General features: G+C 38.2%; 2 protein-coding genes across 2 annotated transcripts in view; both read right to left on the reverse strand.

The window, feature by feature from the left end:
- Nucleotides 1-14,360, reverse strand: part of LOC141429703 (uncharacterized) — a 40,508-nt gene that overhangs the window by 7,523 nt on the left and 18,625 nt on the right. The window contains exon 6 of the mRNA XM_074090151.1: nt 13,171-13,254. Coding sequence (XP_073946252.1) covers nt 13,171-13,254 — 84 coding nt within the window. The remainder of the gene's footprint in view (nt 1-13,170; nt 13,255-14,360) is intronic.
- On the reverse strand, nt 1,367-6,593 carry LOC141429857 (uncharacterized). The gene is given in 3 exon segments (XM_074090416.1): nt 1,367-1,749; nt 3,820-4,620; nt 4,623-6,593. Coding segments are annotated over 3 exon segments (2,364 nt in total). The 5' UTR covers nt 5,803-6,593.

Raw genomic sequence — 14,360 nt, forward strand, 5'->3', positions numbered from 1 at the left:
TAATTTTGAAAGAAGTCAATTTCAATTTTGCTATATTTTTACGCGCGCGTCACCTTCTGTCTAGATCTCAACGTCTCGGGTGACTGCTCCACTCGCCCTGTTAAAGCCAGCGCTCCGAAGACTCACTTAAAACTACAATTTGTGTGACATTTAAGCATTATTATCATGATACACACGTGTTATTTTTTATTTTTAGGTATAGGTACAAGCTTTTGCCCGCGGCTTCGCCCGCGTGGAATTCGGCTATTGCGCACTTTTGCATTTTCCGGGATAAAAAGTAGCCTATGTCACTGTCTGGCCCATAAACTATGCCAAAAATCACGTCGATCCATCGCTCCGTTTCGACGTGAAAGACAAACAAACGTGCAAACACACATATTTTCGCATTTATAATATTAGTACAGCGCCTTTAGATGTGGCAACTCAACCTTCTGAGGTTATAATATAATTAGTTGACTATGACTACGCTACATCTGACAAGATATTTAGGTATCGGAACAATTACCCTAGACGGAATGAGGGCTATCGCGTATGAATTCGCTACTAGAGGCGCTAGTGTAGCGTGAGGTCTCCGAAATGTCAAATCTCATAGTTTTTGGGTGAGCTACGCGGGTTTATTTATAATTAGAATATTTTTGTGAATATTTTGCAATATCTGAAATTAATTATGTCAAGTATGCGTTCCGGGGCAATGAATGTCTGTGTTTTGAGACAGTTTTGTCTTTCAGAAACCTTTGTCCTCCCTTTTTTCCGAACAAAACGGGAACTATGCAACACTGTGGCATGCTCGATATTTTTATGGTACTATTTTAAGGTGTATTAAATATGATTTTAATCTAAACTTTGTTTTCACGCCCGTAATAACAGACTTTGAAAGCCATACTTAAAAACCTCACGCAACAGTACGCCATCTAGTGAGACAAAAAACGATAGCCCTCATTGACCACGAAAGGTGCAGTTGGCTTACCTGACAGCAACATTTAATGGAACATGATGCAATAAACAATGCTTCGATGCAATTACCTTAGTAAGTTGTTTTCTCTTACATGCAATTAGACAATAAGACACTGTTTTTAAATAATGCGGACTGTCTTCGCGGACATAAAGGAGCCTCAGTGAAACTCAAAATTCTTGAAATAATGCTTTACTCAAAAAATACTAATATTTAACAAAGTATGTGCTAATCGTGCGAAGGTTATTGTAAGTCTGTTTTAAAAGACACGGTAGGCGTAGAAGCTCACGGCACAAGCAAACGCCTATTAAAGTTCACGAGCAATGTTTCCACATAGTATGTAATTTCGGACGTGCACTTAGAAGGCTTCGGCACGAGCCTGAACATATTCCCGCCCGTTGAAAGACCCATCTTTCAACACAGAAGTTCTTCTTCGGAGGGCAGCGGGCACAGCCGTGTCAGGGGGCGCCGCACGCATCCTCGCACAGTGACGACATCTGCAACTCTGGAGACGCCATCTGGTCCGGGAAACAAGCGTGAGACACGACCAAGTCTCCAGCTTAACGGAGGCGCGTTGTCCTCGTGTAGTAGGACGAGATCACCGATGGCTAATTTGGCATGATTAACGCGCCACTTTGTTCTTTGTTGAAGCTCTGCAATGTACTCCTTTTGCCATCTTCGCCAAAAATGCTGATGGAGTTTTTCTATGCGGGCGTATCGGCGCAGGTTGCTTTCCTTGCAGTTGTCCAGTGCAGGAGAAGGCAGTGCGGTTAAGGGTCTTCCGATGAGAAAGTGCCCTGGGGAAAGGGAGAGCAGGTCGTTGGGACAAGAGGACAGGGGATACAAAGGACGACTATTCAAAATCGCCTCCACTTGAGAAAACAATGTCGAAATTTCCTCGAAAGTTAAATGACTGTTGCCCATCACTCTTTTAATATGATATTTGGCCGACTTAATCCCTGATTCCCAAATACCACCAAAATGAGGAGCGTAAGTAGGTGTAAAAGTAAATTTAATGCCTTCCTGGTTTACAGCATCACATATAGGATCTCTGACCTGTTCCATAAATTTCCTTATTTCCTTTGCAGCAGAAACAAAATTTCGACCATTGTCGCAAAATATTTCCGCTGGCTTGCCTCTACGCGATATAAATCTGCGAAGTGTCATGATGAATGCGTCCTTTGAAAGATCGCTGACCGCCTCTAAATGAATGCACTTGTAGCGCAAACAGATAAATAAACAAAGGTAACATTTTATCAAAGCGGCACCACGCCCTTTGCGATTTAAAATTTGGAAGGGTCCAGCGAAGTCCAAGCCGACAGACAAAAACGGAAAATCGGGAGTTACTCGTTGTGCTGGAAGGTTACCCATTTTAGGACATAACGTCGCACCACGCAAACGTCTGCAACGTACGCATTTATTTACAGTGCGTCTAGCCAGGTGCCTACCATTAATAGGCCACACAACTTCTCGTACTGTGGCCAACAACAATTGAGGGCCAGCATGTAAAAGCCTCAAATGTTCCTTTTCAAAGTATAATTTTGTTAGGTGGTGAGACGAATGTAGCAATATCGGATGCCTCTTTTCGTAATTGTAATTAGATGCATCGATTCGTCCACCTACTCTAATTAATTTAAATTTGTCCATAAAAGGTGACAGTGACAATATTTTAGACCTAGAACTTAAAGCTTTATTTTTTGTTAATAAGTCGTATTCTATAGGGAACGACTGATGTTGAGCAATAGCGCATAGCTCATGGAATGAGTCGTTTAGTTCATCTATGGTCAAGCTTCCCGAACGTTTATCTTTTGAATTTTTAATATTAAATAGAAATCTTTTTACATAAGCAAAGGAGCGTTGAACTTTAAGGAATTTTGAATAATTTTCGAAATTGATAACGTGCTCAGAATTAGTAGTTACCACCAGCGATTTGATTTCTGGTAAACTGTCAGTTCTTATATTTATTTTTGATTTCGGCCATTCGCGTTCACTTTTTGCCAAAAAATCAGGTCCTGACCACCACAAGCGCAAAGAGACCAGCTGGCTGGCGTCCACCCCCCTAGAAATCAAATCGGCTGGGTTGCAAGATGTAGGTACATAGCGCCAAGCAGTGGGTTCTGTAATTTCGCGAATCTCACTTGTGCGATTGGCCGCGAACGTTTTTAACTTCCGTAGGTCGTTGTTTATCCATGCTAATACTATACTAGAATCGCACCAGTGGACTAAACGATCAGGGTTATACCTTAATGAACTAGTAACGGCCTTACATAATTTAGCGGCTAATAAGGCAGCGCACAACTCCAACCGAGGAATCGTAGTTGGCTTTAGTGGCGCCACCTTTGATTTAGCGCATAGAAGTTGTACAGTGACGTCGTTATTAACATTAATAGACCGCATATAAATACATGCGCCATATGCGCGTTCCGAAGCGTCACTAAACGAATGCAACTCAATTAATTTAGGGTCATCACATAAAACATGCCTATTTAGTTGTAGATTTAAAATGAACGGCAAATTGCTTGCATATCTTATCCATTCCTTCTCGATATCCTGCGGAACGGGCTGGTCCCAGTCAACCTGTTGCTGCCATAGCCTTTGCAACATCATTTTTGATTGAATTATTACGGGACTTAAAAGCCCCAAAGGATCAAAGGTTTTGAACGAGTTGGACATTACCGATCTTTTTGTAATTTTACTTTTTTGTTCCACATGCTTTACTTGAAAATGCAGGCAGTCGTTTGACGGATTCCAACCTAATCCGAGCGTACTGGATGATTCACTTAAAGTCAAGTTTTCTTGTGTATTTAAGTTAGTGTTTTGAAATAATTTTGTAGAATTAGTTTTAAATTTTCTTAAATTAAAACAACTTGATTTCAAAGCCTCAGATACTGAATTCTGAATGTAACTCAACTCCTCCTCAACGTTGGAGCCCGTGATGAGGTCATCGACGTAAAAATCATTTTTGATTATAGTTTTAATTAGCTCATTATCCTGCTCCTCTCCTATCTGTTGTAAGCACCTTGTACTTAAGTAACTCGCGCTAGCTGTACCATAAGTAAGTGTATTTAGCCGCAATGTTTTGATAGGATGAGACTCGTCTTCTCTCCATAAAATGAGCTGAAGGTTGCGATCATCATTTTCCACAAGAACCTGCCGGTACATTTTCTCAATATCACCGGTTAGAATAAATTTGTATTGTCGCGCTCTCACAAGTATGGAAAAAAGAGAATCCTGCACATTAGGGCCTACCATTAATATGTCGTTCAATGACAAACCAGAAGAGGAGGGTGCCGAGCCGTCGAAGACCACACGGAGAGATGTCGATTCGCTATTGTCTTTAAAAACCGCATGATGACATAAAAAGTAGCTCGGTGTAGGTATGGCAATCGGTGACGCAGATAGATGCCCTAGTTCCGCATATTCTCGTATAAAATCAGAGTATTTTATTTTTAAAGCCGGGTTTCGTTTAAATTTTTTCTCTAAATTTAAAAATCTTCGTTTAGCCAAATAGTAGGAATCCCCAAGATTATCTGGGGATTGAGTTACTGGCAACTTTACCATGAATCTACCTGTATTAAGTCTAGACAGGTTGGCTAAAAAATGTTTTTCGCAAAAATGTTCTTTTTCGTTTAAAGTTTTGGTTTCTGGAACTTCCTCTAGTTCCCAAATTTTGTAAGTAAATCATCAATCGAATTTGTAGATTTTGTGATCGAGACGTGATTGCATTGTATATTTTTGTTTGTTATTATTGTATTTGCGTATGTTTTTGTTGGACCGGAAACCAGCCAACCTAGTTTAGAGCTTCTTAATTTAGGAAGCTCGGGACCTAAGGATATTTGTTCATTTCCCAGGATGTCCCAAAATATATCGGCACCGATGAGCATATCGATGGGAGCAGGTTTATGAAAATTGGGATCGGCCAATAATAAATTTTTTGGTATATTTATTTTGTTTATATCGACAGGAGACTTTGGCAGTTCTCCAGTTAGGTCCTTTAGCACCAAACAGGACAATTTAACACTGAACTTGCTGTTAATTGAATTTAATTTAATGTTACAAGTTTCTATTACAGTATTAGTACAACTTTTTCCAATGCCAATGACCTTTAGTGAGTCAATTCGGTTGGATTTTAGTGATAGATTTTCCTTTAGTGATTTTGTTATAAATGTAGACTGGCTACCACAGTCTAGTATAGCGCGGATCTTTAGCACGTCATTTGTAGACGGGTTCATGACCTCCACTAGAGCTGTGGATAGCAGGATCTGACCTTGAGTACAATTTTGTTCGGAAAAATTGACCACAGATGCCGTGTTAGAAGTAGTTTCGTTTATATTTTCTGGTATAACTGGATGAAGCAGGCTATTATGTTTCTTTTTGCACTCGCGGCAGGGACCCATTCGACAGTCATTCACGGGATGCCCCTGCCGGAGACAATTCGAGCATAGCTTATAATTGGCAACATCTGCCAATTTTTCCTTCATATTTTTGGACTTAAAACTAGGACAATCATAAATTTTATGATTTTCGTTGCATATTATGCAAATATAATTTTGTCGCGGCTGATTCACGCTGGCAAATGATTTCGTAAATGGACCTGAGCTTTTGAAAGGTTTATTATAATTATTGTACGTTTGCGGTTTACTGTTAAATTTATTATTTTGAGAAGGTGCAGATGTTGTGGGTTTAGACTGGAAGCCGTCCTGCTTGTTACGACCCAGCGACTCGAGGACGTCAGCGCGATCAGTTAGAAATTTTTGAAACTTGTCTAAAGTCGGAACGTCGTCGTCGAGTGTGTTGCGATACTCTTCCCACTTGACTAAAGTATTGTTATCCAGTTTGGACGACAACATGAATATAATAAGAGTATCCCATTTGTCTGTAGGCTGGCCTAAACTGGACAAAGCACGCAAATTTTTAGTTACATGGTCAACTAAAAAACGCAATGACCTATCAGTTTCCCGATTCAACGGTTGAATATTAAATAGCGAGCTCAAGTGATGGTTTATCAGCAAACGCTTATTGTTGTACCGCTCACCTAGCAACTTCCAGGCCTCAGCGTAATTCACCGAAGACACTTCGAGATTTGAAATTATCCTAGCAGCATCGCCCTCCAAATATGAAATGAGGTAGTGAAATTTGTGGATTGGCTTAATGCGACTGTTGCTATGTATTAAACTTTCAAAAGTGTCTTTGAACTCAAGCCAGCGGAAATACGAGCCGTCGAACTTGGATATTTGAATTTGAGGTAATTTAAATCCCAATTCTTGATGATCGTGTAAGCATGGATTCTCCAAAGCAAGTGAATCACGTCTTTGTTGATTTTCGATTCTATCATATTTTTCAATTAATGTTTTTGCCGTTGCTATACAGATAATAATGTCAGTCTCGATGCCTTCACGATTATCAATCTCGATGTTAATATTTTCTGAATTTAAAACCTCAATCGCATTTTGCAAATTATCAAATTTGACTGATAATCCCTCGAATTTCGTCAATTTAAGACCCAATTCAGCCAATTCTATGCTAGTTAATTCGTCCTTGCTATTCACACAAGTAAGATAATTTTTAAACTTTGTTATTTGACCCTTTATGGAGCTACGCGTAACAATTAAATCTTTTAGCGTGCTCTTTGACAAACCAGACTCCGAATTATCCATCATAGGAAAACAATAACAAATCAAATATCAAAACAAAATAAAATATCAAAAGAATAGCTCACGCTCCTCATTAAGGCTCGAACTCTAGATAAGGAACCGGTTCCGCGCGCACAGCTGACTGTTCCGGCCCGCCGTAGCCGCGGCGTCCGAGTTATAGGTATACTCGTATACTCGTATGTAAATAGTCGGCAAAATATCTGAATGTCGTATATTGAATTGACACTGTGAGGACTTAATTACAAGCTATATTTTATTTGAGTAGGTAGGTATCTACCTAGTTTAGAATGAAATACCAAGATATTTCCCAACCCAATGCTGTAATTAACGTGAGCAAAAATTCCTTTAATGTAGTAATCAAACAATAGCAAATAAAATAGATTTGCGCTATCTAATGTAAAAACAATTTCGTTTAGTAAATGCGTTCACTAATTTCGCTATCGGGTAGAAATTTATTTTTACCGTTATTTATTTCACTGCTACGTTATTACGTTTATTTTTAGACTTAGGTACAGTTTTAAGAATATTATTTTTTCAAGTGGAGATTCAATTTTGTTTAGGAATGTGAAAGGATATTTAACAAATTTAGGAAAGACAAAGGAAGGGCACTTAACTTTCGTAGGACCCGTCGCGCGGTGCGAGGTTTGGCTCCTGCACAGGCCGAGCTGGTGACACGATCCCGTAGCTTACTGGTGCTGCTGGCGTTACTCCTTTGGCTTCGTCTGATCTTCGAACTCGTTAACTCTTTTAGTTCACACTTGTTGCATGGAGTTAAGGTCGACGTCCAATCCGTATTTTGTTTATTATTTATGTTTAATTCCCCTCAAGGGCCACCAATTTATGTCTTCGCGGACATAAAGGAGCCTCAGTGAAACTCAAAATTCTTGAAATAATGCTTTACTCAAAAAATACTAATATTTAACAAAGTATGTGCTAATCGTGCGAAGGTTATTGTAAGTCTGTTTTAAAAGACACGGTAGGCGTAGAAGCTCACGGCACAAGCAAACGCCTATTAAAGTTCACGAGCAATGTTTCCACATAGTATGTAATTTCGGACGTGCACTTAGAAGGCTTCGGCACGAGCCTGAACACGGACTATATACCATCAAAATTAATCGATCACATAAAACTATTCTTAATGTCTTAGTGAACCTGTTTTTTATTGACCAGTCTCCAATAAATATAGTTTTTCAACAAGGTCATTCAAAATCCGTTATTTAAAATAAAATACGTGATACTAGCTGTTGCCCGCATCTGCGCGGGGAATTCGCATGTTCCCGAAATAGTAACTCGCTTATAAAATATAGTTTTCAATAGCTCAAAGAATTTTTACAACCGTTAAAAAGGTTTTGGTTTATCCATTAAACAAACACAATTCAATCTTTTCTCTTTTTATTATTTTTGTACAGATGAAGGGCGATTCTGCTGATAGTGCGATAAGCAACATTGTCCGCGGTCGTGAGACGCGTGTAGTATTCCTTCCCACAACCGTTACCGCAGAATTGCCCCTCATAAAAACAGTAAGTCGCGATTACAACGCAATTAAACAATTCGCGATCGAGGCGATGAGCGGGAAAGGTCGCGAATAGTCACGGTAGCCCACGATAATTCTCACGCTGCAGCCATTGGGGTAAAGTATTTTCACGGAGTTTTGTGGTTTTTTTACATAGTTAATGTGCTTTCAGTGCAACAGAGCCAAGGTACGAGCTCGTAGAATTTACATTGCATGTTTGACGAAAATTCGTCTACTTTTGTAATTTTTCAGATGCAATGTATAATAGTGTAAACTACTTTTAGTGGTCATTAGGTTTTGCCCATAGCTTCACTTTTGATTAAAGATACAGAAACCGTTGGAATTTTTTCTCAAAATATATTTATGCCAACAAGTGTCTTCAATGATTTGGCTTTGCGTTATCTGACAATCAGACAGTCACAGTACTGTTTCCGTGGAGAGGTATAAAAGGTTTCACGGAAAAAATCTGTATGAAAATTAACTCAGTATTTGCCCACGACTCCGTCTGCGAAGAATTCGTTTATCTCTCAGGAACAACCAAATATCTTCGGGATACAAAGGTATTCATTATTTATTGTGGTCTTCGAATATGATGTATGCAGAATTTTATTACAATCGGCTCATCAATTTAGGCGTGAAAGCGGAAGAAACAAACTCACTTTCGCATTTATGACATTAGTAAAGAGTAGGTACAGGCATAGCCTCCTGTAAAATGGCGATTCTTCGTTTTAAGGGTCGTTTTACGAAATTATTGTCATTGTGACACTCTTAACTTGAATCTTCTAGTTACAACCAAATGTACTTTACCTATCAAATTACAAACAAATCGGTCTTGAACTCTTCAAAACACTTAACAACTCGAGCGAAAAACTCTTATTCCAGGTCTAACCGCATCTTAATGCAGTTTAATATCGAAATTGCTCTTCGGTTTAGCAATGTTAACCTATTTGCCTACATAAAACTAAATTTACTTTCCGCTAGTTATCGTTTGGCCACATTGGTTTAAAGTGACATAGTGGGTAAAAGCGATTAACTTTTGTTTTTTGGTGAAACGTGTTCCTAAAAGCTCTTAAATGGCTAAGAGCGGAGTCCTACATTGAAGGTATTGACTGCTTTGTGGAGTTATTTTTTTGAAATCGTGAACTGGCCAGGCCATATTGTCTTTTTCGTTTTTGTATCGATATTAGAAAGATGCTATAGCTCAAACTGATATACAGGGTGTAGTAGAGTTGTGTTGGTCGTGCTTATTTAGGCTACCTGCATATTGCGTCCAATTCGAATTTATAATTATTTTTTATTTCTTTAGATACATGTATAGCACATATTATTAACTAAATACGTATATCGCTGCTAAATATTATTAACTAAGTTTTGGTAGACTTATGGGTACCTAACTTGTAACTTACTTACTAGGAAGTCCCTAAGTTTTATGCGTGTAGTTCTTAGTGGATAATTAAATACTTTTTAAAATGCTTTTATCAGGACTTTTCTGACTATATTAGCTCTGAAAAAACACATAGTAAGTAAGTAAGTAAGTAAATCTTTATTTGCATACAGCGGAACATAAAACTTCCTACTTTTGAAATCCATTAAAATAAATTCGATCTCTAATATCTCACATTACCTTACTAACGTTTACTCTAATCGCATATCGCAACCACTCTACCCAGCTTTTAGAAAATAAACTGAAATGAGATACAAATATAGTGCATATTGTATTTCCATCGGGAAAAGTCAGATCTCAATCAGAATGCGACGAGTTTAATCAAATGATTGTATTAAATAACTGTCATTTTCATATTCATTAATATGGAACTTTAGATATTATTTCGTGTCAATTGTCAAAACGGCCGTACGATGGGTAAGGTAAACGTCCAAGTGCTCGACACGCTAATTCCCAATAGACGATACCCTGCTGTAATCTCACTATTACTAATGACATAAGAGCACCAGCAGATGTTCCTGCGCTTCGACTTTTGGCCGGAGGCTGTGGTGTTCCGTCGTTTTAAGATAGCGACGAAGTCGACGTTCAAAAATCCCTAACTACTCATAGTTTTTTTAATGTATTTTATGTCTTTTGTTTTGTATAATTTGAATTTTACAGCGCATTGGTGTTTACTGTAATGCTGTAAGTTTTTGTTGGAATAAATAAATAATTAAAGACGTCAATCATTAGGACAGTAACGACCACTCGTACGTTTACCTTACTGCAGCTTATTGAAAGAGCACGATAAACAAGATTTTTTCCGATAAAATGCGATGGAAACCATTAATTATCTGGTACATGTGACCCCTAAATTCTACTCCACGTGATCTTAGATCAGGTCAGACCGGCGCGGGCGCATCTGATACCAAACAATGTACGACACGGGCTAGCGGTGCGTAATGACGGCGGGACAATGACGAGATAGCTGCAGTTACATTTTATAAGGTAATTATAGTTCTGAGTAAGTAGCTTTATTTGATGTCTCTTTTAATTTTCGTTTCAATTTTAAGCTCTATATCGTATGTAAATATATATTTTATTCGCTACCTACATCAAGTTGTATTGTATTGTAAAACTCTTTATTGTCCCTACATAAAAACCTATGAAATTAACCCTTAAAAAGGTAGAGGCGATTGACCGTCCGCATGCACTGCTTTGGAAATTCAACCTTATTGCTTTAATAATACCTACGACAAAATAGCCATTGTAATATTGAAAATACGATATATATACTACATCAGGTATGTATTCGATAGCTGCTTTTGATGCTCCAATGGATGGGGTATTACTAAGGGTTAACAGAAAACAGGATAATAAGATGTACAAAAGCGAACTTATCCCTTAAAGGGATCTATTGGGGCTTGGGGTTGTCATTTGATAATGACATGCATGACAGCAACAAGTGTTGTGTTTTCATTAGAAAATACTGTTTTCAGGCGTTTTTCCATACGGATTGTACTGTTGTAAAACCTAAAATATTAAATACCTGCGGAGTCAGCTCTATAATGTTTTATGCATTCGCGATTCTCATTAACATGTAATATATTGCGGGACTTATAAGAGTACTGAATAATTGAGGTTCTGTTCTCTTTTAGCTGTATTACACACCACATCTTGACAGTTACACAGCTGCTGTATAAAGTAGGGTGTGGTTCCTGTTATGAAGCATATAGTTAGTTAACAGAATTTAAGGTAGCTGTTATAACTACTTTATGCCGCTTTAAGTACGAAATTACTGTCATGTGCAGCTAACTGGGGTAAAAGCAAAAGTAACAGATTCTTATGCAGAAGTTGGCTGAGTATTCACGAAAAGTAGACATTTTTTAAGCTAGCAGAACTATTTTGCAATATTTGTCAGCATTTATGCGGCTAGTAGTTTGACATTTCGATTTCGTGCGCGCGCTTATACTTAATATTAAAGTGTGTTGTGTAAATGCCGCCTATCAAAAAAAAATGCTAAAAATATACTGTGGGTTTTCATTTATTTTATGACTGAATCCTAATTGTTTGATTTATATTACGAGTGTGTATGATTATAGAACAGTTATCGAAAATATGTTGTGGGCAGACCACTTTTAACCAGAGAACATCTGAATAAGTGGACACATAAGGTCTGTTATCTAGACATTAGATGAGGAGCCGCTGTGCAAGCAGACTTTATTCAGAATGAGCGTCGCCATAATGAATAACATAACCTATTAAATGATGAGAAATTTTATACTCGAAAACTCAATTATGATAACGAAATCGGTATAATATTCTTGTAAAAAGTATTACAAGGTTACTTTTGAACCCTCAAATGGTATAAGAACATAAAAATATTTCACTCGTAAAAACAAACCAACGACGAAATGTTGTTTATTTCTCAAAAACCTGGCTTATCAGGTAGCGCGTAAAAATTTTGCACGAAATGTATATATGAATACACGGTAAAGTTGCATGCGCACCTACAATTTATTATTTCTAGCACAAATAAGCGTATAAAATTATTTACCGCTAGGACATTAAAATTTGGCCATTTATTTTCTGCTGCTGTCACTCACCAAACAACGCGTGCACTTTTAATTTATTTTGTGTTCGATTATGTCAACTTCAAATTTAATTCGAATAAATTCTTGATAAATGTTCTGAAATAAGCTTAAAGCTGTGTATCATCTGAATATCTGAGCTTTGAAGGACTAAGCATATAGTTCATTCATCTTCTGGATAACAGAGCTGTAATACTTGCATAAAAGAACAAAATGCTTTTATGCAGAAGATACTCAGCTTGTCGTACAATTATTCAAAACTTATTCATGTGTTATATTGCTATTACTCAGCTATTAGCGGTATAATTTTGTGCCCAAATTGCTTGAGTAACGTCTGAGTAGCGCCAAATCATTATTACGGTAGTTAGCTCATAATTGTTTTGTGCATTCGCGATTCTCATTAACATGTAATATATTGCGGGACTTAATCACGACTACTATATCTTAATGTTAAAATTGCCTCAATGTTTCGACCACATTGCAGCAGCCGTGGTCATGGGGTAATATTAACCTGTTTAATAGCTTATTAAATTATGAACAGTCTTAAATCACTACTTCTGGGCCGTCGTATTGAATTTTTCAGTGGTCATTTTTCAAAAAGTTATTACCTGTTTACCCGGAATCCATACTAAACTAATCCATATCCATACTAATATTATAAATGCGAAAGTGTGTGTGTGTTTTGTCCGTCTTTCACGTCGAAACGGAGCGACGGATCTACGTGAGTTTTGGCAAAGAGATAGTTTATGGGTCAGAGAGTTACATAGGCTCCTTTTTATCTCGGAAAAATGCACAGTTCCCGCGATAACCGAATTCCACGTAGGCGAAGCCGCGGGCAAAAGCTAGTAATAAATGCGCAAGTGTGTGTGTGTTTGTATATTTATCCGTCTTTCACGTCGAAACGGAGCGACGGATTGACGTGATTTTTGGCATAGAGATTGTTTATGGGACAAGAGAGTGACATAGGCTACTTTTTATCCCGGAAAAATGCACTAGTCCCAGGGCAAAAGCTAGTATTTAATAAAATGGTGTGTTACCTGCTGAATAGACCAATCCCGCAAATGAGCCGTTGAAGCCCACCCTTATCTTCATGAAGTCATCTTGACACTCCGCTTCGATATCTGTTGACAAAATGTAACTGGTAAGAACATTTAAAGCTAAATTTTTTGGAACATCACGAGGAATCATTTTACTACTATTATCGGGAGGTATGATCAAGAGACATTTAATTGCAATCAATAGTATACTTTCTTCTTTGTTTTCAAGCGTGTTTTATAAGTACGAATCGACCGATGTTCATAGACAGCTTGGTTTCCGCCAATTATCTAGTAAGCACTATAAAAGTCCTCTTAGTAATGAATAGCTCAATAAAGCGGTATAAAAACAAACAAAGGCTTGCACAAGCGACGCCCGCGCCACGCGCGAACTTCGATAGCATCGCGATACGTTTCACAATGTTGTGAATGAACATTCATACCTTGCCGGACCAGTAGCAGGAGTACTATCTTAAGGTGATCTTAGTTAATAATGGCTTTTTAAGAATATGAGTGATTTTGAGAGGGTCATTCCAATCGAATTAGATACAGTATTTAAACGGTATTTTTTTAGGTCGTTAAGAGTCCCATTCCGAAGCAAAAGTTTCCTCTTCCTCTCCTCCTCTTCTGCCTCTAGTCTGTGTCATGTGGATGCTTCTACCATTTAATTTATGCGTCCAAGTTGTCCCGCCAACTCTCTGACTCTGACTGTGTCCACCAAAGATGTGCGAGTTAGCTGAGTGGTGCGAGGATGTGTAGCAAAGGCGAGTAGCGAAAATAAGCGACCGCAGCGAGGGAGCGGAGCGTGCACGTCACTAGCCGCTACATAGTGACTGAGTACCTATTTCGCAACACATTCCTCGCAGTCTTGTTTTGGATATACAAAAACCTCGTTCCGCCGAACTGTTTTTTTTTATTATGAGAGGGAGGAAAACGAGCAAGGGGGCCATCTGATGGGAAATGACACCGCTGCCCATGAGTACCAACTACTCAAGCTTGTACTATTACTTATTCTGTGCTCAAGGAGAGTCATTGGTCCGTTGCCGGCCTTTTAAGAAAGTATGATTGGTTTTTTGGAGTCTTTTTGTATTTTTTATTTCAACTCCAAATTTGTTACTTACAAATTACTTATTTGTTAACTTTGTATTTTCGATATGGTTTTTTAAGAAAGTATTAGCCCTTTTCTTGAAAGC

Source organism: Choristoneura fumiferana, chromosome 7 (assembly GCF_025370935.1).
Source record: "Choristoneura fumiferana chromosome 7, NRCan_CFum_1, whole genome shotgun sequence".
NCBI lineage: Eukaryota > Metazoa > Arthropoda > Insecta > Lepidoptera > Tortricidae > Choristoneura > Choristoneura fumiferana.